The sequence below is a fragment of the Rousettus aegyptiacus genome, unplaced genomic scaffold (genome assembly GCF_014176215.1).
Source record: "Rousettus aegyptiacus isolate mRouAeg1 unplaced genomic scaffold, mRouAeg1.p scaffold_m13_p_5, whole genome shotgun sequence".
NCBI lineage: Eukaryota > Metazoa > Chordata > Mammalia > Chiroptera > Pteropodidae > Rousettus > Rousettus aegyptiacus.
Window position 1 is genome coordinate 59,411,036 of NW_023416308.1, and position 26,875 is coordinate 59,437,910.

General features: G+C 32.6%; 1 protein-coding gene across 2 annotated transcripts in view; it reads left to right on the forward strand.

Moving 5' to 3' along the window:
* CCDC82 (coiled-coil domain containing 82) overlaps window positions 1-25,688 on the forward strand; it is a 28,397-nt gene extending 2,709 nt beyond the window's left edge. For both annotated transcript variants that reach the window (XM_016159946.2, XM_016159947.2), the window contains exons 2-8: window positions 1,932-2,686; window positions 3,150-3,354; window positions 11,762-11,854; window positions 13,160-13,284; window positions 15,892-16,062; window positions 18,330-18,515; window positions 23,441-25,688. In XM_016159946.2, the coding sequence (XP_016015432.2) occupies window positions 1,946-2,686; window positions 3,150-3,354; window positions 11,762-11,854; window positions 13,160-13,284; window positions 15,892-16,062; window positions 18,330-18,515; window positions 23,441-23,506 (1,587 nt within the window). In that variant the 5' untranslated portion in view covers window positions 1,932-1,945 and the 3' untranslated portion in view covers window positions 23,507-25,688. The remainder of the gene's footprint in view (window positions 1-1,931; window positions 2,687-3,149; window positions 3,355-11,761; window positions 11,855-13,159; window positions 13,285-15,891; window positions 16,063-18,329; window positions 18,516-23,440) is intronic.
* The last annotated feature ends 1,187 nt before the right edge of the window (window positions 25,689-26,875 follow it).

Here is a 26,875-nt window from a genome sequence, read left to right on the forward strand (position 1 = left end):
AAAGTAATCTTTTTAAAGCATGGAGGAGAAATTGGGTGGGAATTTTGAAGCAGTATGGTATATAAAAAAACATACTTTAAAGAGTACTATTTTTAAAAGGGTAATTTTGACCACACACAATTTTCTTCTTTGCCACTTTTAATATAAGCCTTCTGTAAGGCACATCCCAACTGTAATTTCAAATAGAATATTTGGTCTATTGACTGGGATTTGTTAAGTTTCTATTACAGTACTGAATAGATAACTTCTAGCAGTTACTATGGTAAGGTTAGACTTCTGCCTACACTATCATTCCTGGTGTATAATCTTAACAACCATTGTCCTGATTTTGTTTGAGTTGTTACCATTGTAGAAGTAGTGACATTACCCTGTAAACATCAAGAATTTTTACAATCAAATCAGTGATCATCACTTCCTCTCCACCCCCCAAAGAAAAGTAATCTTGGGAAACTATAAACTTGGTTCAATAATACTGCCATTGCTCAATAAACAGTATTATTTTCAAAATTAACTTCAGGGTTTGCAGCACATTTAAAAAATATCTTTAATAGTAGTTAATCTTCATTTTTAGAAATTGGATTTAATTTCTGGAAGCTGCTCACAGTCTCTTAACTGAAACAAGTAAAGTGGATATTTAAACCACTCGGATAAAATATGAAGTGTGATTATTTTATATATTTATATATAGTTGCGATACTATAGTTTATAGAAAATCTTCAGGAATATTCTGTTCCATGGTCAAAATATTAGAATAATCAGTCTCATAAGGTGATTTCTTTGAAGTAGAAGCACTCATAAGCTCTTAAAGCTCTTATACTTGTATTATGAGGTCAGTCTCATTACATTGTGATCATCTTTCTGGTCTCCTTAGCAACCACAGAAGTACATATGTGCTACTGTATTACTCTTTTTCTAGTTTTCTTGTCTTTTAGTGTTCCTTTGCTACATACTTGTGATCATTTTAATGGAGTTCATTTTTTTCTGAATCAAAATTTACAGCATTTGTTTTTCTTTTCCAATACTGTATTCTCCTCCATGACACTTTTTTGCTTTTTTACCTGACTACATTTTGGATTGTTAGTAAGTTTTCTGTTGGATTATGTTTTATCTTAACCACTCAAACTTTGAGTTGTTTTAAGTCATTACCATTTTACTAAAGTAGATAGAGGCTGCAATCTTAGTGGACAGGTTATCTCTTAGTTTTGCACAGCTATCCTTTTTATGTCAATTACTACTTTATAATTTTCTGCATATTAATTGATTCTTTGTGTTATAATTCATGCCATATCTCTATTCAAAATCCTTTTTTCCTTACAGAATAAATTGTTCTTGTAATCTCACCCTACTTTTCTATACTCATGTCTTATTTACAGCATAAAGCCTTTTTTTCACCTTTTTGGTCACACTTATTTACTAAACATACTATGTTCTTTCTCAATGCCAAAGTTTTGCCTTACCATTTTTATATGCCTGAAATTTCCTTCCCTCCTTCCTTCCTTTCTTCCTTCTTGTTCAAATATAACCAGTCCTTCAGAATCCTCTGAGCTCATATCCAATGAAATCTTCAGTGAAGCACTTGCCGTTCTTTTCTTTTTGCATATTTACACTTATCACAGTTATTTTTGTCACTTGTTTGATACTAAATGAATACCTTGCATTTTCTTAATTTTTATGTTTATATGTTTTAGTTCTACACATGGATATTAATCTTCTGTGTATCTCTTTCAGCACAATATAGTATAATCCAGATGTTTTCGTAGATGTTCAATACATTGTTGAATAACTGTTCTGCCAACTTGACTTAGATATTTCATATGATGTTACCTCTGTGAACCATTTTATAACACCAAATAAATAAGTTTGTACCATAAATGCATTCATTGTTGTAAATTGGTTATCATTATCACATTCCTAATAACTTTATTTTGTAGAAGCTTAAGTGAAAATGATACATGTTAGAAGACATGAAACAAGGAGAAATTCTCAAACTCAAGAGCGTGAGCAGAAATCTCGAGTCGATTGGAGGCGGACTAAAAGAAGTAGTATCTCACAATTATTGGATAGTGATGAAGATGTTGATAGTGATGAAGATCTCGGTAGTGATGAAGACCTTGATAGTGATGAAGAAAGTGTTGACAATAATGAAAGTGTGGACAGTGATGAAGAGCTTTCTGGTAACAAGGGGCTTGATAGTAATAAAAAGCCAGAAAATGAAAGAGAGCTTAAATTAATTAAAGTTGAAAGTGAAGAAGACAACTGTGAGCATCTCATTAACACTGGCAACAGTTCAACACATGAAGAAGAAAAGGACAAAATCAAACATAGTAGCATTGATTTACCAGATAATGAAAAGCATTCAAGTCAAGAGGCTAATGATCTCAACAAACAATCTGGACAAATAATAGAGGAGGATTTAGAAGAAGAACACATTAAGCGAGGGAAGAGAAAAAGGCTTTCCTCTGTGATGTATGACAGTGATGAGAGTGATGACAGTGATATCTTAGTTAGAAAAGTAGGTGTTAAACGTCCACGTAGAGTGGTTGAAGATGAATGTTCTTCAGCAGAGATGGAGCAAAAACAACCTGAAAAAACTTCAGCTGCAAGAAAACGAGAAAAATTCCAGAAATTGCAAGAACTCTCAAAACAAATATCTCGTCAGAGACGCAATAGTAGTAGAGATTTTGAGGTGTGTTATATTTTATTGTTTTTGTTGCCATTTTAAAATTTTGACTTAAAGTATTTAATTTTTATAAAAATTAAAGTTCTGAGTGTTCTATTTCTCAGTAATTCTAGAATTTATTTTTTAATGAAGTATTCATGAACATATTTGTTTGCAGTATTGTATCTAATATTTTATCATGATCCTCAGTTCACTCTTTTTTAACATTGAAAGACTGTTTTGTATGGTCTTTCCTGTTTTTATCTTCTACTTTTAGTGTCCATTTTAAACATTTTGTATCACTTACCAAGGTATATTATCTTCTTCCTAATTCAGTTTTCAACATGTAATATGACAAGATTTTTTTAACCTTAAAATATGGAATTTTATGGATTTTTTTTGGTTTTCAACTTTAATCTTTTAATTTCACATCCACAATGACAATTTTAAAAGTACGATTTACTGAAGGAATATGTTTTACTTTAATTAGGACTCTGAAAAGGAATCCTGCCCAAGTAGTGATGGAAATGATGATGAAGAGGAGGAGGACGATTATGAATCTGATGAAGATGGAGATGATTATATTATGGATGGCTTTGTAGTGCAAGATGAGGAGGGCGATGAAGAGAATAAAAGCCAGCAAGACAAAAAATTGACTACATCACAACTGAAATTAGTGAAAAAGAATTCTCTTTGTAAGTTAAATGTCAAAAAAATGTTTTATCACTGTTTTAATCATGATATATCAAATATCAAATCAGGCTTTTACTGTCATATTCTAAAGTGGGATCATAAATTGATTTGGAACTGTGACTTCATTTTCAGGTAATTTTGTCAGTCTGATAATAGTTTATTCTGGTGGTTTCAGGAACCCTTTATATTCTTAAAAATGATTGAAGATCCCAAAGAGCTTTTGTTTCTGTGGATTATTATAGATAGCAACATTTACTTTTGTAGAAATATAAAATAGATAAATTTCAAATATATCTATTAATTGACTTAACATTAATAAACTCATTACATGTTAACAAATAACATTTTTATGAAAAATGACTATATTTTCCCCCAAAAGAATGAGAAGAATGCTCTGTTTTACATTTTAAGAAATATATTTAATGACTAGATTAATAGAAGGCAGCTAGGTTCTTGTATCTGCTTTTGCATTTAGTCTGTTGTGATGTTTTTGTTGAAATAGATGAAAACAATTTTACTTCAAACAGGTAGCTGGGAAAGGGAGGAGTGTTTTCAGTAAAATTGCAGTATTCTCATTTAACAACACAAAAATTTGATGAGTGATAATTTCTTACAGGTTGGTTTCAGTATGAAATCTGAAACCATGTGAATGAAATTTTAATACTTACTTACATTACAATCCATTGGTCTGTCTTGCACTTAGAATAGATCTTTTGCCTGTGCATGATTTTGTAATGTCATGCTTGGTCATTAGGAGAATAATAGTTCATTAGATTACACAGATATTCCAAATATTCACACATTTCATTATAAAATGTTTTTTAAATGACATTTCTTAATATCACCACCTATCTCATCAGAAATTTTTTTAGGTTGTGGACACTGTCAAGCTCATAGTAGCATATGGTTTTTCAAAATTCTAATATCTACTTAAAAATCTGTTTTTATCTTCGGCAACAAAAACTGAGTTCTTGAGAAACTGTTTGTTCTTTTTTGAGAAAATATTTGACGAATGCGAGATAACTATGGTTTGTCTTTTCAAGTATACATGGTATTTCATGACAATTGAGGGGTTTTTTTAGCTCCCAACCCAGTTTTTCTTCAGATTAATTGTATATTGGGATGCAGCATACATCCTATTTCATACTCAAAACTCAAGATTTAATAAAATTAATAATTTTTATTACTTCATTAAGGGCATTCTTAAGTGGGAGCTTTTTTACTGAGTGTGTAGCAGTGTTAACTATAATAGTTACTAGTAGTTTTGTGCTACTACCATGGTTCATGCTAGGGGGACAGCTACCTTACCCATAATTACTTATGCAATATCAAAAAATTTCAACAGTGTGAAAGCAACAAATGATTATCTTAGTGTTACTTCTTTGGCCTCACAGATCTCCTTAAACGGACTTTGGGTCCTACAGGGGTCTATAGACCACTGGTTTGTAGGACCACTGGTTTTTATCAGGACTTTTGAAGCATCACTGAGTGAAACCTATCAGAGTTAGGAAATTACAATATTTTATTTTTTCATATAGTTCATGAAAATATAATAGGACCTTAAAAATTTAGGGTATCCTTATGTATTATTATTCTGATCCTTATAATTATACATAAATTCACGATTATATTTATGATGTTTTACAACTGGTAGAAACAAGCCTTTGGATGTATACTTTTTTCCCTTAAGGAATGCATTCTTTCCCATTTTTTTTTTTAAAGAACATGGTTACTAAAATTAAGTATAACATGGTTCAATTTAGTTCTCATGATTTATAATAAAATAGTGAATTGAGATATGAATTAAATTTCAAGAAATTTTTCTGTTATAGAGATGCCAGTGATGGTCATCTATCTACTGAAAGTTAAAGACTATTTTCCTTAGATCAATAGGCATTGGTTCACCTGCCACCTAGATATTTGAGTCTCAGGGAAACTCCGGAGGTATCCCATAAATCTGTAGTATAGTATCTAGAATGTGATAGAACATTTGCTGGGAGATACCCACTTATGCCCGCACCTGCTAATTAATGAAAATAATGAAAGTCCTACATGTGGGAACAATTTTAACTTCCTTCTCTATTCTATCCCTCTCAGCTTACTTTTGCTTTTTTAAGGGCTGTACTGAAAAGTTGAGTGAAAAGTATACAGAGTTCCTATATAACCCTTCTCACACAAAATATCCCTGTAATTAGCTTCTGGTATCAGTTGTTACTTCTTGTATTGATACATTATTATTATCTGTAGCCATAGTTTATCTCAGGGCTCACTCTTTGTGTTGTGTAGCCTATGGATTTTTAAAAATATTTTTTTAATATTTCCTAAAATTTATTGTTCAAATATAATTGACATAAAATGTTATGTTACTTTCAGGTGTACAACATAATGATTTGACATTTATATAGCTTACAAAGTGATCACCACAATAGGTCTAGTACCCATCTGGCACTATGCATATTTATTACAATGTTGTTGACTATATTCTCTATGCTATGCTTTACATCTCTGTGACTATTTTTATATTTGGAAATTTGTACTTCTTAATCATCCCCCCTTTTCAACCATCCTCACACTCCCCTCCCATCCTGCAACCATTAGTTTGTTTTCTATATCTGTGAGTCTGTTTCTGTTTTGTTTGTTCATTTATTTTGTTTTTTGGATTCTACATATAAGTGAAATCGTACATATTTGTTCTTCTGTGTTTGACTTACTGCACTTAACATAATACTCTCTAAGTCCAAGTCGCAAATGGCAAGATTTCATTCTTTTTTGTGGCTGAGTACATGTTATAGATTTTGACAAATGTGTAATAACACTACAGGTATACACCATTATAATATCATACAGAATAGTTTCATTGTTCTAAAAATCCCCTGTGCTCTACCTATCCATTCCACCCTCCCCTGAACTCCTGACAACCACTGATCTTTTTAATGTCTCCATAATTTACCTTTTCCAGAATGTTTTAAAGTTTGAATCACACATCATGTAGCCTTTTCATATTGATTTCTTTCACTTAATAATATGCATTTAAGTTTCCTTCATGTCAATATACCATGATAGTTCATTTAATTTTATCACAATAATATTCCATTGTATGGATGTACCACAGTTTGTTTATCCATTCACCCTTTGAAGGGCATGTTGTTTATTTCCAAGTTTTGGCAATTATGAATAAAGCTGCTATAAACATTTGTGTGCAGATTTCTCTGTGGACATATTTTCAGCTCATTTCGGTAAATACCAAGGAGTTCTATACTTGCTTTTACTACTGAGCATCTCTACCTCAGAGGCAGATGTAACTCATTTTTTTAATGTAATACATTTTATCTATGTGTTCTTACTTGCAACTTCTATCATTACAAGCCGTCTTTCTTTAACTTGTAACCATATTGGTGCCTTTTCTCCCTTGAGTTGGCACATTCCATTAACCACTGTTCTAAATGTTATCTTTTTGTTCAAGTTTCCAAGTGTACTCAAGCTCTTGTACCCATCAATCCAGTGAAATTGCTCTCACTAAAGTTAGTGATAACATTCTAGTTTCCAAAATGCTCTTCATTTCTTCTATTAATCTGTTATTGCTATGTGCTTTGCCACCAGCTATTTACCATTCTCTTTTTAGCATCTGTAGTACATCTTGCCTTTCCTTTTATAATATTGCTCTTCTCTCTTTTCTATTTGTCATGTAAATATTGATTTTTCTAAAGGTTTCACCCTCAAACTACATTTTTCTTGTGCTTCAGGCAGTCTCTTCCCTATAAATTCAGCCCAATGTATGGGCAGAAATCCTTTGACTTTATTTCCAGGACAGATTTATCCAAAATCTATGGTCCAATTTTTCATCATCATGTTAAACATTTTCATTACAATGTCTTTCAGACACCTCATACTAAATTTGTGCAAAACTAAATACTGAGAGGTTTCATAAGTTAGTTTGGGGGTGGTTGTAAAACTTGTTTTTTGTTGTTGTTGTTTTTTTGGTTGTGGTGTTGGTTACACAACTTTATGCATTGATTATAGAACTGTACACCAAAAAGTGAATTTTATGGTATGTAAAAAAGTAAAGCTCAATAAAGAAAGCCAGTGGACATCCCCTGTCAAAAACTAACCTAAATGGTTAATCAACTTCACTTCTTTTTGTACTCCTAAGGCCTATCAGAGTTGATGGCACTTTATGGGAATTCTTGTTAGTTGGATGAGTGGATGATTAAGATAAGCACATTGGCTAAAGGCTTCTGGACTTTATATAGTTCAAGAAAGCGAAATGTTGGATGTGATCAGATTCTTAAACCAGCAGAGAAGGAAGAGCCCACATACTATAGAGGATAATTTATGACTTGGTTAATGTTTTTAATACCAATGTCGTTTATGCCATTTATAAGTAAAATTATAGACAATGATTGCTTTGGCAAGAGATTCTGTTTAAAGGTTGCTATAAATTCTTACTTTTGAACGTCAAAATCTGTTTTCTCATTAAAACAATAACCTATATGATGAATAATGAACACCACTCTGTGGCCTAGGTTAGGTTGTAATTAGGCTAATATTCCCAGATTTATTCTCCCCCCAACCTCTATAAGAACACTGACAAATATATTTGACATATGATCCAAATTCAAGAGAAACTTTCTCTAACCCCAAATTATATACCCAATGGAGAATCACAATCAGGGGCCTGTGCAATTTTACCTTTTTGAAGAGAACATTTCTATACGTTGGAAGAAATTTTGTCATTTCCTCAGTACCTGCCATTTAGCCCTGAGAGATGCATCAGTAACACTTCAAAGTAGAATAGTTTCCCTTTCAGCTACATAGTTGCAGCATTTGAAGCATAGTCCTTTTCCTTTCTCATCAGTCTCTGTTAGTATTTCTCTACTTATTCTGAGACTGTGACTCCAGAAAATGTGAAATAGAAAGTAGATGGATAGACTGGCAGTAGTCCATTGTATTCCAAATCTACAGTGTTCACTCACTAATATACACAGGTTGATAGGAATAGCCTTCATGAAGATTTATGGATACTGAAGATATTTTCCCAGTATTCTATCATATGCTCAAAGAGACAAAGAACCAAGTAGTAGATATAAAAGTACATCTCTAGTGTCTTGCTAGATAAATATTGGCTAGAATACTGGAAATTAGACTGAGTGAACATTAACTTTCCACCTAGCGCTTGGAGAGAATCGTTCTATCAACACAGCACAGAGCATCCCTAAGAACAATCTCGTAACAATTTATGTTAAATGTTAAATCCTAGAACTTCTCCTATTGTTCTAGGATCAGTAAAAAGTATCAGTGAAATATTTTGGCACAAAGCAAATGTAACATTGCCCAGAAGAGCTAGAGGAAGAAAATGCCTGTGAAAAAATGTTTTATTAAAGGAAACAGAAGAAAATTGTGTAAAGCATTTGCAATCTGTGGGAAAGCAATAGGAAATTATAAGAAGAGAACAATCTGAGGCAAAAGAGAGCTAACTAAGATAAGGATAAAGTTCCAGAAAATTAAAAATGTAAAGTCAAATAAAATCTATCTTGTAAGCTCTAAAGAGCAGTATTAACAGTACAGAAAGCCTCATCAGTCATATGTAGGTTAAACTCAAGAAGTTCTAGGATGGAGAAGAAAAAATTCTGAGGGAGAAGATAATACATGAAGGAATAGAAATGACCCTATTTCACAAATTCCTGGTTAGGGGTGAAATAGAAAAGGAAACATGGAAACAGCATGTTTCTGGAAGGTAATAAATAGTATAAAATGTTATTTCTTCTGAAATTGTTTGATTTAACTTTACAAAACAATCCTAAAGTTCACTATGAAGAACAAATATATGAGAATAAATAAAATTTTAAAACAGAGTCAATAGGACTTGCCTCACCAGATACAAGAAGTTATTACAAAATTGCAATAAGTAAAGCATTGTAGTACAGATGTGAGAATGACAAGCCTCATCAGTGGAAAGAGTAGACAGTGCTGAAACAAAATCTTAGCATATTTAGGAAACTAATGTATAATAAAGGATGCATAAAAAAATCAATAGAATAACTAGATTATCCAATGATTGGATATGGGGAAATTGATTGATTAATTTGGAAAAATCAACTTATAAACACAAATATTGTTGGTTTTCTCCTGTGCCCTTCTGCAATATTTTTATAATTATGGAGGAAAGTTGTAAACAATATTCCTAGGATATTCTACAGAAACTCATCTAATATAGGAGTTTAAGCACTGAAAAAAGTTCTGGAGGAGGTCTGAGCTCTAATCCTGATTTCTGCCTCCATCTAGTTGTGTGACCTTGAGTAAGTTATTTCATTATTGTGTCATTTTTCTTAATTTTAAGATGAGAGATTTGCATTTTATTTTCTCCAATTTTCCATCTAATTCTAAAATTTCATGTTCTGAAGTATCATAGTATCAAATCCAAACACCATGCATAATAACATCAATTTAGGAGATAGTAGCATGAAATTTGAGTTGCACTGCCTGGGTTCCAACCTCGGTTCCAACACTTAACTAGCTGTGTGATCTGAGGGAAGTTTTTCATCCTGTCTGTATCTGTTTTCTCAACTAAAAGTAAACCAAGGGTCATGATAGTACCTGGTAGGCTTGTGAAAAATAAAGTAGTGCATCTAAGTGTATAAAATTATACCAGGTATATACTTGTTCGATTTTTTTTTTTTCCAATTTGAGCTACCAGGAACATAATTCCACCACCACCCTCCTATCCACTCAAGTACAATGAAATCAAGGCAAGGCCTTCTTCTTGGTGTTTTTGAAGACAATTCTGATACACATTGGTAGGAGAGGGATTCTGTGATTAGGGGGGAAGAAAACCTCTCCAGATAATTCTGATCTTTGGCCTTTTCCTTTTACTGTTAATCCTAAAGACACTATTACAGGGTCTGAAATAGAGCAACAGTTCCCAAAACTCTATAGCAGGTGAGTAATGTTGCATGTTAACACATTTAAGATTGATAAACAATTCAGTGAGATAAAAAATTCTATTTCAATTTATTTGATAGTTAAACTTAGGTACACAGGGGATAAATTTGATTTTTTTCTCAGCATATCTGTTAATATCCCCGGAACAGTTTTCCCTTAATACTGTTTGTGAAGTGCTAGATTAAGTTTAAGTTCATTTTAACTCAAAATTAAATTATGTACTAGCCCTATAATATATCCAGAGGTAAATGAAAGTCTAGTCAAACTTGAATCATATTGAAGTATTATTTCGTTTTCTAATTATGTTCTGATTTATAAAAATTTATTCATAAGTGGCTGCGAGCAATTCTTTTGTAATTTTCAATTGATCATGGGCCCTCTACAGTGTGAATTATCTACTACTGTCATTTAGTTGTATTACCACTTTATTTTGGTCACTTTACTACTTCAATAAAGTGTATTTGTTTACAAAAGAACATATACTAAAAATTTCCCTTAAAGTAAAAAAAAAAAAAGTTATACAGCCCTTTCAGTAACTAAAAGAAAGGTTAAAAGGTGTCTCTGTGTTAAATCCCATCTTTTTTTTTTTTTTCAATTGAAAGCAAAATCAAAATTCACTCATGGATGCTAATAATAGGTCTTATTTTGCTTTAATCCCTTACTAAACATTTTCCACTTTTCCCAAAATACTCAAGCTGCCTTTAATATGTCTTCATAGGTGGCCAAAGGAGGGCAAATAGTCTATGATTACCATTTGGATCAAGGAAGGGGTTATGTTTGATAGAAAACATTTCCACAAGCATAGTAAACCTTGACCCAAGAGCAATGGTAAATAGTAAGGACCTTCTCTCTTATTATTGCCTATCTTGTCAAACGTAAATCTGCAGACCAAATTGAGATAGTGGGAAACCAGGCTTATATATTTTATGTGAGAAAGAGTAGACATAATTTGTTTAAACTGATGCCGAAAATCCTAAATCTGGGGCAGCAGAAAGGATAATGGAGTTTTTATAGCCACTGGGGTTCTCGCTAGGGTAGCAATTTTAGGGATAATTTTGTATATATCATGATTTAGAGAAAGGGAGTAAGACAGAAGTTTCATGTACATATTGAATAATCCACCTATATAGTTTTTCTCTTTGTAATCATCAAGTTGATACTTAGGTGTACAAGGGACAATTTGATTTTTTTTCCCCCACAACATATCTCTTAATTTTCCCTTAATAGTTTTGGAAAGTGAAGATTATTTGAAATAACAACTAGAAACTTTGGATTAGAAGCCAGTAAATCTAGAAAATGAAGATTTGTTTAATGACTAGAGAAGTCACTGAGGCAGCTATAAACTTAGGATAATTATGTGATTTCTTCTATTTATAGTATTAATTTCTTAGCCTCAGAGAAAGGAACCTGTTATATTCAAGGAATTGTTTTGTCTACTATATCCTGATATTTATTTAAAATTAATTTCAGATTCTTTTATTGACCAATATACTCACTTTGAAAGAGTTGTGAACGCCCTTCTGATCAATGCTTTAGACGAATCATTTCTGGGAACATTGTATGGTAAGTTAAAAATATGAATGAAACAACTTTTTTTTCTTTTTCCAATTTTTAAACAACCTACTGTTTTACATATTAAACAAAACCAAAGAGACCCATTCTTCAGCCCCTCCAGTTGTTCTCTCTAGGGTCAGCTGCACCCAAAGCCCATTCACATCAAAAAGTTACTAATTTTTATTATTTGTGAAGTGTGGAAGGTACAAAAGAAATATGTGATAGTTCCCTACCCTTAGAGAGTTCATAGTGAATTTGAAGGTACAGAACATATATACTCACACAACAGCAGGGCAGTTCAACACTCATGTGTTGTCCCAGTCTCTCTAAGCTCCTCAAATTTCATGAAAATTATGTGCTGTTTTATGCTTTCATGCCATTGCTCATGCTATTTCTCCTTAGAATATAATCTCTTTCTACCCTACATTTTCCAAGTGAGTGTAAAATCATTTCTACCATGAAGGCTATCTATGACCCACTTAAGTAATATTTGTTACCCCCTCATTTGTGCTATCACTATCCTGAGTGTGATTGTATTGATGTGTATGCACTTTTCATACTTAATTTTGAAATGTATTTTTACCTTTCTCCATTGCGAGAATCTGAGAAGAAACATACCATCTATATACACTTATCCCTTGCATCTAACACTGAGTCTGGCACTTAATAAGGACTATAAATATGTTTGTTGAATTCTACCTAAATGCCAAAATAAGATTCTGTTCATTTTATCAAACAAGTGTTTATTGCGTGCCAACTGAGGGCCAGGAATTATTTGAGAGTCAAGGATATGAAAATGACTATGATATACAAGATTCCTGCCCTCATGTTGCTTAAAGTCTAATGAGAAAGGCAGACAATGAGCGAATAAATATATAACAGTTTTAACCAGTGATTAGTTCTTGAGAAAAAAAAGTAGGATAAGGAGATTGGGAATGATAAAGGAAAATCTACATTAATAAAATTGATCAAAAACAGTCTCTCAAGACATGAATTTTGAACAGAAACCTAATGTGAAGGAGGAAATAATGCATGGATCTTACAGAGAGCACAGCAAGTGGAAAGACCCTTAGAAAAGAGTCAGTTTGATGTGTTCAAGGAACAACTGGCCCATGTGGTTCTTTCTTTACCCTCATTCCCTGATGGAATTCCTCTTTCACTTCATTAATTTTTTTCAACTTAAAATGCTTCTAACCAATCAATCAAGTATCTATCTTCCTAAAACTATGGAAAGAAATTGTTAAGTATTCAGCTATTGAAATATTCCGTGAGAGCAAAGTGATTGGTTTTTGTTATTGTTATTGCTCTGAACAGATGGCACCAGGCAAAAATCATATGCACAAGATATGTTGACATCTCTTGATTATTTGGATAACCGCTTTATACAGCCTCGTCTAGAGAGCTTATACTCTAGAAGTCGTTGGAGAGAGCAATATAAGGTATACAGTTATATCTGTTTTTTAATCTTTGGTGGACAGGGCGTGGTGACCTCTCAAGATTTCAGTATTCAGTCAGACTGAATAATCTTCTAAATTATTAGCATTTTTCTTTGTTGTTTCTAACCTCAAGGTAATTACTGTTTTAATCATTAACACTTATATCTATCCAATAATTAAGTAGTTCTAAATGATGAATAACTAGAACATCTATAAGACTTAGCCCTTCTATTAAATCGAGAAGATTGCCTCACAAGATGTTAATTGTTGTATCAAAAAAGAAATCCTTAAAAAAATGTGAGAAACAGTGGGTTTAACTTAACTGGAAGACTTTTCAAGGAGCATTAATATGTGAATTTATACTGTAAATCTTCAAGAGGGTGGTACAGAATGTCATATTTTCCAAATTTCTTTTACTGTATGGCTCCTTTTCATGAAATACTTCTAACTCTCTAGGATAATTGATTTCTATAACGTAATTTGGGAAATGACAGCCTAGATTGTCTTTGATGTTCTTCTCCAACTTAAGGTTTTGTAATTCTACCAATTTGGGTAAAATATCTTTTCAATTTATAAGATTCATTGGATTTCATGTTATCCTCTAGATTTATATTTTACGATTTCTAATAGTAGAGGATGTGCTATATAATTTTTAAGGTGTTTTTTTTTCCCCCTGTCTGCTCCTAACATTCTATCTTCTAATGATCAGCAAGAGGAAAAATGGCGAGATAAGAGAAGTTCAAGTTTCCTACAGTACTTCTAGCATTTAAATTATTAGCCACTCTGTCTCATTTATATCAGGAAATTTGGCTTCACCCAAGGCCTGTTCAGCCTTAAATTACCTAATGATAAATTAGCCACAGATGGTTTTGGTTTAAGAAGCAGTTATTGGATTACAAAAAGAATACTTCAATTGAGAGGATGGCTTGACATTAGGGCCACTATATATATCTTTTAACTTTGGGTGAGTTTTTAAACGTCTGTAAACTCCAGTTTTTTCTTCAAATACAGAAAATATTTACCTACTTGAAAAGGAAATATTTACTTACTTTGAAGGTAAAGTAGATAGTACAGTTCTTAGAATATGATATAAATATTTTTTCTTTCATAGAAAGAAAAATAGAATTATTCATTGATTATTTAATTTTACCAAGTAATTTACATGCAAAGTATTTTATTTGATCTTAAAAGTTAATCCCATGAGAAAAGCACTATTATTTCCTCCATTTTAGAGTCAAGAAAACTGTGACTCAGAAAAAATGAGTAACAGAAGATTACAGAGCTACTAATTAGCCAGGCCAATATTTAAACCTAGAGACCTCAGGTTTCTAGGGTTTTTCTGACTCTAAAGTGCATACTATTTTGCTGTATTATGCTTTTCCATCCTACGGGAGGTTATGCTGAATTTGGATAAGCCAATGTTGAAATAATAACTGGAAGATACAACAGAATATTAGCTTAAAAATTTAAAGACATAGATGCTTTTGGTCAAGATAAACTAGGTTTTGCTGAAAAAATTAAATAGTATGACAAATAAACCAACAACGAAAATCTCAATAGCTTAACCCAACAGAGTTTATTTTTCATTTACATATGTCCAGTCTGAGTCAACAGGAGTGCTCTATTGTAGTCTCTCAGGGAGCTAAGCTGATAGAGCTTCCAACACAGTATGTGCTTTCATGAGTAACATAGAAGTGGAGAGTCCAGGGTGGTGGTTAATCATCTGTTCACTCTTAATGTCAGCTTGTAAGTGACATGCGTCATGAAGTGTCATGAAATATGAGAAATATTATACAATATTGTTGTGAATTATACAATGTAAAAAAGAAGCTATCAGCATGTTGGATACTTAATTACTATCAGGTGATAGAGAAAGTGAATGTGGAATAGTAACCCTGCTAATATGCTCATTTGTGTAGTTCAAATATTATGGTCAAACCTATTCTACAATACTAATTAGATCAGTAGTATCTAGCACAGGCCTAGAGCCTAAGCAAAAATACTCAAGCACAAGTAATTTCTCAGCTATTAGAATGTCCATATCAGTACTGGCCACTTAGCAATCCTAGTTTCAACTTGTTTATTTTCACAATATTTTAGTAAGTAACAATAGGAGGATTAAATTATTTCTGAAAAATTTGTGGAAAATATGATATAATTCAGACAATGGAGACTGATTGCGATCTTATTTTTCTCAATATTTGACTTAAATGAATTCATCTTTTTTTATATTCTGAATTTTGGCTGCTCATTCAATCATATTTTTAACTACCCCATTAACATTAGAGATGAAAGGAAAAAATAAAATATGTGAAGAACACTACTTAGTAGTAACTCATAAGTGTGAGGGATATGAAACTAATTATTTTCCCAGACTGGTTTATTTTCATTTAATAGCCTAAATTATGAATTCACTTTTTAATTTAAAAATATCTTGTCAAACACCTACTGTGTGTTTAGTATTAAAGTTAGAAATACTAGTGTTTTATTTACTCTTACATCTCATCTTATTATGATTCTTAATTTTTATTACAATTTCGTTAAGTTTTTTTTATGTCTTATTTTTGTTGCTGTTCTAATCCTTTAAAGCTTCCTCGCACTTTTTTTCAGGAGCGGGTAGCAAATTATTCTAATGTAAGTATTCATACGAAGAACCCTGAAGACTGTTCCTGCCAGGCTTGTGGATTGCATCGCCACTGTACATATTCAGTGCATTTATCCGGAAAGTTGTACAACACCAAGACTATGGAAACAGATGATTTCATGTCACATGATAAACAGGTATTTTCTTTCCCTCTCATTTTAATTTTCAGTATTTAGAAATTTTCAATATATAAGCTTACACAAATAGCCATAAGTTATTTTCACAAATGGAGAAAGCACTAGCAGAAGGGAAAAGAGTATAAGGAAAGGGTATAATTTTTCAATGTAAGAAATATGTCTTATAAGCAGATTCACACCTAATTCAGTCAGATACTACAGTTCATGCATATTTTCTAAGTATACATAACTGAAATGGAGCATGGGTGGTGACAGGGTTAGAGGATGAGGATGAAAAAGTAGGTAACTGGGACAGAGGGGAAGCAGAAGTCCCTTTCGAGCCCAAAGGAGAATTAGACCCACTGGGAAAATTTTATGGCAGATAATCTACCAAATTGACAACTGACAAGCGAATAATTGAAGATGCATACTTACCCTAATATGAGAATTAAACCCATGCTTCAGTTTAGACTCTATCAGAAGTATGTCTGTCAGAGTCTAGAGCAATTAGCACATACTTAAGGTGCTGTTAATTTTGAATGAATAAGCAGAACTGAAGAAAATATTTGAAATATTTAAAGTGTTTTTGATAAATGAGCAAAGCAGTACAATGTGAAAAGAAAAAGGTATAGATGAAGACTATTACTGTTTACTTTTTTAACCCATATAAAAGTATTACATTTATAAATGCAAAAATATTAATATTTAAAGCTTCCTTTGAAGATCTGTATATCACGAAGGGTGTGTGTGTTTTGCGGCCTAGTTAAAGACCCGAATTTGACTCTAAATACTACCAGTCAATTATTAAGATAGAAATATGCTATTTATCTGAATTCTGCTAGATTGGGTAGTATGATTCCTCAGTGTTATGTGAAGTAATTGATAGATGCCTATGAACAATCTGGGTTGCAAGAATCACTTAGAAGTTTTGTGTAGGGATATGAATTCAGAATTAGTCTTTAGTATTTTATTTGGCAAGTTACTATAAAAACACATTTTTTCTCTCAACATGTCATATGCAAATTTCTCCATTGTTTCAAAATTGATCTGACTTGATAAGACACCTAGAATCCTAATAAAAGTAATTTAAAAATTTAAGGATCATGTTCTGTTGTATAGATAAAAATTTTGCTGCACATTCACTGTTTTCATTGTGTACAGCTAATCCTGGAGAGGAGTGTGAATTAGAAAACCATTTCTGTAGTTCTGACATCCTGTGAAGGAATAAAGAGTCTATAGAAAATAGTTGATTCAAATACTAAAAAATAAGAGATCTTGTGAAATAAAAGCAAAGAACAATATACCAGTCACACAATGGAAAAATATAAAAGTTAACAAATATATTGAAAAATGATCATTCTCCACTTAAAAGATACAATTAAAACTAACCTTAAGTTACCAGTTGATAGCTCTTAAAGTAGCAAGGTATTTTTAAATAAAATATAGTTATGTCACAGTTGTATTGAAACTAGCATTGCATGGCAATAAGATTCCAGAGAAAGATGCGATACATCTTCTTAGAATACCGGATAGCTATATATAGCCAGAGATACAAAGTTATGCATATTCAGTGCCTGTAAGTTTATCCTTGGCAAAGTAATTCAACAAAAGTAAATGATGTGATCATTAAATTCATTGAAGCATTATTTAGAATATAAAAATTTCAAGTAATCCCAATAAAATATTAGAGTACTATTTTAATAACTAAGTATACCATTATTTTGAGATAGAATATAATAAGTACCACTAAAATAATATTTATGAAATAATGCTCTGCGGAAGTGAAATAATAAACCTTGTATATTCTATCCTTGCATCTATGTAAAAATGTGTGTATTTTATATGTATAGCTATATTCAAACATTAAGCGAGTTATTGTATATATTAAGATTGTGTGATTGAAATTCTTTAATAAATTTTTTAGTAATTTTTCTTTTAAAAGGAAGAATCAGTTATTAAAATCTATTTTATATCCTGCTGAACTACAATGTCAGTGCATGTATGGAAAGGAAAGGCTATAAGATCCCCCTGATACAGGCAGTACATCTTTCACTAACGTATCTATCTAAAGACTTAGCCCAATACTTGAAACATAGTAGGTGCTCAGTTTTTGTTAACTGGGTTGTATAAATAAAAGAAGGTAAAAGAATTTGGTGTAAATGTTTTAAAAGTAAACAATACATTTTTTAGATTCTACTATTTAAAAATTTCTGAAAACCAGAAAGTCTATATATTCATTACTATATTATTCACTTCACATCTCAGATTATGTTTATTTCTTGATTTAGGTGTTTATTGTTGGCAGAATTTGTGCTGAACGTACCAAAATTTATCATAAACTGCAACATTTTAAATTCAAACTGTATCAAGAATGTTGCTGCATGGCAAAGACGGGAGAAGTTGAGGATGAACAAGTTAAAGACACAGTGGAAAGAATTTTCAATCAATTACAAGAAAGTGGCTGGATTAAGGAGGTAAGGTGACTGATTATAAAAGAACCATCTTATTTAGTAAATTCTGAAGCCTAAGTATGGTCAGCAAAAGGATGCCAATGATTAGAAGGCAGTGAATATCTCCTTCTCTCCCTGTCTTTGTATTTTCTTTTCTTCCACCCATTCCTCTCATGCTTATCATTGTCCTACCCTGAATAGGTGATACGATGTTCTAAACATTCATTCAACTCATCAGGTAAATTTTAATCAGCGGTAATACTGTCCTTTTAATATAGGATTTTCTGTCATTTCACTTTTATATATGTGGTATTCCTTACATATATATTAAGTCCCTTTATTTTATTTGACAAAGTATAGGACTCACCTCTGCTTGTCTGCTTCCTATTCTTTAGAACAGTTCTTGTGACCTGAGAGTGAAGAAGCACCTGGTGCCAATCTGAGGAAAGGATCTCGGCTGCCAGTTCTAATACCACCCACATCCTCTTCTTGAGGACATGGGACTTAGCAGTGAGCCCTGTAACTGAAGATCAAGGGGAATGCAGAGGTTTCAGGCCACAGCACTGATTTTGATTCCCCCATATCCTGTTGATCACTAAATTTGATATCAGGGATTAAGTGGGGTTTTGAAGAGTGCACTGGATTCCTAAAGATCTGCTGGCAGCTCATAAGCTCTGGTCTGCTCACAGAGCTTTTAGAATTGTTTATGGTGCATGGAAAGAATGCTAATATGATTGCAGTCTTTTAAAACTTCTAGTTACATGAATGTATAAGAGAGAAAATATATGTTCAGGCAACTCAGATCAATAGTATATTTAATCTTAAAAAAAAAAAAAAAAGCCTGACTTAAGATCCATTGCCTGGATTATTCATATCATAGAGGAATTTGTAAAAGATAAAAATAAAAAAGGAGAGAGCTTAGAGAATAAACTTAGGAGCAAAGGGAAAGAAAAAGAGAACAACACAACAGAAACTTCTTAGGATATGTCATGTTCTGTAGAGCTCTCCCGGTCTGGAGAATAATATCAAGATTGGTTTCCCTTTCGACAGTTATCTGCCCACCACAAACCACCACCCAGTGATCTTTTTGCCTGCCCCACACATCTTGACACTTAAGTCGTCTTTCATTTTCTTCCCTTTAGCTTTTTATCTTTTACTTTCCTTCTGCTGTTCTTACTACCAATGCTTTTCCTCCCTGTCCTCTGTGCTTTTCAATTTGCCTTAGGGAGGAGCCTTCATTTATCTAGTAAGTCCCATCTTCATTTTCCTAGATAACATTAAATTCCTAAGTGCTTTTATTGATGCATTTAAATGTTGCCAACTCTCTAGTGGGGTTAAAAGACCTATTGGGACAGCACATTTTTAAAGAATTGTGTACTAGATATAGAAAAGTAACTGTGCATGTATTATTATATGTATTGTTTATGGGAAGAACATTAACATTCTTGCAGAAAAAAACAAAGCATTTTCAAATCAAGTCTTAGAGAAAGCTTAAAGGTTGCTGACAACAGAAGGGACCTGGAATAAGAAAAAATATTCTTGGGAAAAGAAAGCCAAGTGTCATATTCTGCTTAAAGAGTAACACTTAGCAGTGGCATTGAAGGTATTTCAAGATCATACAAGTATAGGACAATGTGCACAATTTTTTTTTTTTTTTTTTTTTTTTTTTACATAAGATACCAAAGAGCGTCATTTTCTTTTTGAGATCCCTCCTACTTTAATTTAAACTATTTGTCCATAGACTTACTAAAAAGATATCCTGGAAACTGAAAAAGTTTATAGCCAGTATAAACCCAGATTAAGTTGTCTGTGCTGTGATAAAATTGCAAAATTGATCAGTCGCTCTGGCATTTCTCAACATCACTCTGCCTACCCCTTAGTGTATGTCTTTTGAGTGATAGCACCATGTATGTTCTGGCAGTGGTGCATGTTGCTTCTTTGCCTGTAGTCTCATGGCTACATGTACTCTAACCCTTTAGAATGCCAGGGCACAGTGCTACTCAAATGGCTGTATATTCATGGATGTTTCCACTCTTTGCTCCCAATTACAATGTCAGTTCCTTCTTTTACCTTACACAAATTACTTGTCCTTGTCTCTGCTCCCTCAGCTTCTGTTTAATACCTTGTTTTTTCCACTTAGCTGCTCCTTCTTTCTCCAAGCATTTTTCTTCCATTATCTCAGGATATCGCAGCATTTCTTCCCTAAAACCTGCCAGCTAGACTACCTTCATTCTTCTTGTTCTTCTAACAATTGAACTAGGATGACTTGTTTTTAACTTAGTAATATTAAAGTGGTAGGAGCAACTCAGGTATAAAGAAAGAACAAATAATCAGAAAATTATAATAAAACTAAAATGGGTAATCAATATAATTGTAATATAAGTCTCATTAGAGCCGAAGAATATACCATCATATGCCATTGGCAAAATTCTAACAAGTGATATTTTGTTAAGAAGAAAGTGCATATGATGATGGGGTTGCCAGGGAAGTTGAACATAGGGATTGTTGGGATGGGATTGTGAATTCATGAATACCAGAAAGTGAAGAAAGTATGTCAAGAAAAGTATCAAATTTCAATTTTACAATTTAAATTTTAAGTGATATATAAATATTTAAATTGTGATTGGATATCCCACCCCTTCCAAAACTCTTCTCATTTGTTCTCTTCCCTTTTTTCCCCCTTTTAAAGTTTTTTTCCCTTTTCTTTCACTCCTTAAACTGATGTTTCTCAAAATATGGCCCTACACTACTTGAGTCAGAATTACCTAGAAGTTTGTGAAAAATAATGTGTATTTCCTGGCCTCACTGTAGACCTTTTGAATGAGAATCCTTGGGGGTATTAAACACCCAATGTTTAACAAATTAGGTGACTCAAGCAAATGAAAGATTGATGGCCACTGCTTAAAAAGTTCATGCTGCACTAGGTTCTCTTCTCAGGTTCTAAGCTCATTCCCTTAGCATTCCCATTCCTTTTTTCAGGACTAACTGCTTCTGAGTACAAGGCACCAAACTCTTTTTATGTTCTGACCTCTTTCTCATACTCTATTGCCACAATTCCAACTGTTTTCATTAGTAGGTCCATCTAGCATTCTAAGGGCTTGACATATTAAGACCAAAACTGCAAATTTGTAGTAAAGAAGAATAATGGAGGCAAAAATCTTTAGATGGAGAGAATGGCCAGGTAATACAAATTGCTTTCTCTCTGTGTTTCTTTCCCCTCATAGGTTTTTCTTTTTTCACACTAAAGCTGCACACCACCCCCCCAACCTTTAAATTTCAGAAATAATATACTATAATGTTTAAAAACATGAATTTAAATATTTCCTAGCAGTAGAATTTGGGGACAAGTTACTTTATTTCTCTAAGCCTAAGTCTTCTCTCCAGTATAATAGAAAATAATAATAATAATAATTGTGGTTTTGATTGTGGAGATTAAATGGGTAACACATTTTTTAAGCATTTAGTGTAGGACCTAGCAATTAGTAAGTGATCAGTGTTAGCTATTCGGGGTAGTAAAATCAAAGAGAGGTTTTCCTTAGTATAGCTGAGATAGAATGTAATTTTCCAAAATTTAATAAATAAGAAAAGATATAAAGATATAATATGAAAAGCATAAAAGCAGTCAAACTTTTAAGATACAGGTTTCTAATTCTAGTGTATATTTTATTTATACCGAATAGAACCTGTCTGAAAACTCGGTCAAGAGAACCTCTAAGTAGTCCATACGTTATTTCCCCTCCTGTTCTTTAAAAATCTTCATTCTTTCCAGAGAAGGTGATCCAGTCAGAGATCTTTGGGGGTGTGGGGAAGGTTTCATGGCCATGTCTAGAGGGAAAATGCATTCCTCATATACCCTTCTATAGGTCCCTATCACTACAAAAGTAAGTCATCAATATCCTCTCTCGCCTCAGTGGAAGTAGAACCAGAGTTCATAAGTTGAATTAAGAAATCATTAGTCAGTTAATCTACTCAACCGAGGTAAACACTTTGAACTCATCAACCTTGAAATCTCCAAATCAGCCTCTCTTATCTTGTCCTAACCTTATTTTTACTCTCCATCTTCATTGCTGTCACTCAAATTTGGTCTCTCATTACCTAAATTATTACTGTAGACTTATAACTAGTTGCCAAACTCTTCTAGAATGGTGTTTTACCATTTTTCTTAAAGTACACCTTAGAGTATGTCAATCTCCAGCCTTAACACTTTAAACAGCTTTCTACTGCCTGTCACATGATAGCTAACCTAGCATTTCATACCTTTCATTCTCTTACCCCAACCTCTTTAGTTCAGTCTTATCTTGCTCAAATCCCCTAAAAAAATCTCAGATTGTAGTTAAATCTCATATTTTCTTATCTTGTCACTGTTGTATGGACTGTTGTTGCCTACAGAAAACTCTACCCACCAAATCTTTGCCTACCAGATCTTTTTTCCCAGAACAGCTTAAATAAATGCCTCTTTTTCCTGGTCACCTCAACTAGCCATGACACCTATGCTGAAGCCTCATAACAGTGTCTGTACTTCTTAATGGCATTTGTTATTGGTTGTTATTGACATAAAACTACTGAACTCTGTTCTCCTTAGAGGTAGGGAAAGCAATTTTGTTTTGTACCTAGACAGTCATTAGCAGAGTATTTGATATATGTTAGACATTCAACAAATTTTTGTTGAATAAGTTATTGAAGTTGTTACACTTTTGCTATAAATATATTAGAAAAATATGTTACAAGAAAGTTATGAAATTAATAATGTTTAGTTTGATCTCTTTCCAGTGCTTTATGAGTTAGAAATGCTTATTTTAAATTGAGTTCCTATTTATATTTAAAAAGTTTATTGTTCGTGATTACCGTGAAATGAACTTGTTTCTATATGTGTCTGTAGATTGAAAAGGCCTAGCTTATCTTTATTGCTTTTGAGTAAAATATAACTAGCTTTTTTATTGTATACACAGAAATATGGTCAACTTGAAGAATATCTCAATCAGGCGGATTACTTTCAAGATGAGAAGTTTGACTGAATTGTAACACATTTCCTTCAGAGAAGATTTTATAAATTCCTGTAAATGTGAAGATCATGTGTCTTGTTTCTCTATATCATGTGACAATTATATATTTTATGTATATCTTCATGGTAAAATATCTTGTTTAAAACATGTTCATCTTAATTTCCATGAAATGTTACTCTACAGTCTAATAAAACTTTTATCTACTGTACATAGAAAACATAAGCTTAATAATTTTAAGTGTATTTTTAAATTATGTAACAATGCCTTATTACAGTTGACTATCAAGGGAATGAGCTGCTCATGTCCTGTCAGTTTAGTACAAAAATACTGTATTTAAAAAATGTGTTTAGACAAACATTGACCTGTATTTATTGCCGAATCCCTTCCCAGATTTGTTTTTCTTTTCAGCATCAAATGATCTTCACTAATACGTTTTTTACTACTGTAATTATCTAAATCACTGGACCATACAAGAAACTTCAATGCTTCATTCAGTTCAACCCCTTTTCTTGTCTCAGAATCAGCCTGTAGTTTACCCTTTCCAAGTAGAGAAGTGCTTTCCCTTAGAAATCGATTTCAGGCCTCTAGAATGTTTCAACCCTCCCATCAGGAATAATGTCCTGGTATGTATTTTTATGCTGCATAATGTTCTTTTTTCTATTCAATTTTGTCTACACATTAATGATTAAGATGTATTTTATTTTTATCCATAACTTTTGCATATAAGTTTTTTATAGGATCAGAAGATCTCAGCCAGATTTAGCCAAAAATATTTTAAAAGCTTATTTTGGCATCTGTGTTGCTTTGCACATCTAAATTTTCCCATAATATAATAAAGTAAAATGGTTTCAGAGTGAACAAATGGACCCTGTCTATTCTGTATCTTTAATTTTTGGAAGTGGTGTTCTAATAGGATCTGTTTTACTATGGAATTTTAGGTACTTGTTTCTTCAAATGTTGGTTGAACTTGGCTTCATTATTACGTGGTTCATGGCACAGACTTCAGCATATCTATATACTTTAAAAGCTACATTTTACTTAGTCCTTACATTGAGATTACTTAATATTTTCCATATTTTGTAAAGTTAGTCCCATTATTAATGTAAACAAAACAGGAAGAAAAAGCTCACAAAGTTGTAAGAAAACCGATTTTGATGTTTTGTGTGAGGCATGTATCCTTTTTGGCTAATATCTGAGGTCATTGCAACTGAGCAAGCTTCTTCAGTGGCTGTTAAGAGAATACAAGAGACTTTTAGGTATGTGATAACCCCCCCCCCAAAAATGGCAAAGAGACAAGCTGTTAAGAAATGAGCATTAGCATGGATCTGGGGGACCAAAGGTAAGTAGTCCATAAGAAAACAGAAATGTTGAAAAAATAGAATTATTTTTTACAGGTATTATGACATACTGTAGTAGTTTATCATCATCATCATCAATGTAATTGATTCAATGTAACACTAAAAAATATTTGTAAACTTATAAATCTCACATGTCTGAACTTTTTACATCTGGGCATTACTATAGAAGCTTTAGTATTAAGTACCTGTGGATAGTAGAGATGATAAGGGATACAGATACAGACAAGTAAAAGGGAAGTAATGCTTAAAAGAATTCATAGGGCTGTACAGAAGCTTTAGGATTATAAGAGAAGGACCAGCACCATAAGAATAGAAAGACAAGGAAAAAGGAAATATTTATTTTATTGGCAGTTGGATGTAATTAACCATATTTTCTCACTTGTCTACTCATATTCAGATGAGTAGTTCTATTCACTACTCACTTTTTGAGGAATTATAGGACTTGCTTAGATTCCAGTATGCTGATTAAAGTGTGATTGGAGCTATTTTGGGGGTAGTTTGGCTTCCCTGTAACTCTTTTCACACTTGATGTTGAGGCATCAAGCCCAGTAGTTAAGGAAGAATAGGTTTGAAATCAGTCTTGAGTTTGAGTCCTGGTCTTAACTTCCTAGTTACATGTGCTGGAATAAGTAGTTTAATTTCGATGAGCCTCAGTTTTCTTATTTATAAATAAGGTTAACAATACTTATTTCTCAGGATTGTTTGTGTATTAAGCGACATATATGCTAAGGACTGTGCCTGAAACAGTGATTGTAAATAAATACAGATGTAAATGGAATATGAGGATGTGGATGATAATTATGTCAGCTTGAAATTAAATGGCTATGAAAGGTAAATTTGTGCAAGAGACTCTAAAGAAGTGTCCTATACCACTGGACTATAGTATGAAAACGTTAAATTCTTGCTTGACAAGTTTTGAAGGTATCCCTGTCTAGCATAGAAATCAAAGTTGACATCATTTAGGAATGGCAGATTTGACCAAGGACTCTGTTAATCAAAACCCATGCTACTGCAGGACTGTAGAGTGAACAAGTAAGTTTTTAATGTAAATATTAGAGATTTCTCTCTTATCAAGTGTGATTGCTAAATATAAAATACTCATAGTAATAGAAAAGATAATGTCTAATGAATACAACTTTTTAAAAATCAAATTTATAAAATGATGAAAACTCCTTCATTTTTTAATGACACCTCCTGAGTTCTTTCAAACTTGCATTCCTAACAAAGATATAAATTCTACCTTTTTCCACATGAGTGGTGAAGAACTTAGCCTGGGAAAGGACAGATAAAAGTATGTTCCAATGGAAAATAAAAAGTTATATTCCATCAGAGTGTACTAGTCCCCATTTACAAATTAACATTTCAGGATTTGTGAAAGTAAAACGGACTAATTTAGTTCCCAAACTATTGGGAACTAAATTGTCTATAAATCCAGTCTTAAAATTTCTGCACTGACTTTACCCACTCATTTCTATTCATAGCTCAGTTTGAAGCAGGACCACCTTACTGAGATACTAGAGTTGGTTTAAATGAACCAAGTCCCATTGCTTGAAACCTCATATCCAGTGACTTCCAAGCTAGAACAATACATTGTATTTATGGTACTGAATAATGCAATACTGTGCTCACCTTAATTTATTCTCCATAATTGATAATGACAAGCAGAATCCAATACACAGTTTGAGATCTTAAAAGTAGGATATTCTGAAGATGAGAGAACAACAGTCTATGAGAGATTTACATTGTGTTATTAGACTTCTTGAAAATCACTGCTACCTGATTTTCCTCATTACATATGTAAACCAGGTGGCCATGGAGACCTCAGATCTTACATTTGTCATAGGCAATCTCCTATTTTCAAAGAAAAACCCTTTTTTCTCCTCAAACTAGTATTGGTAATTTCATAATAAAATATTTTATTTATCCCTTCCAATCTGCTTGTGATGACCCAGGTGGAGAGACACAAACAGGCAGGAATGTAGACAAGACACCTGCTGGCCCTTTAGGAACTCTGAATGGGATT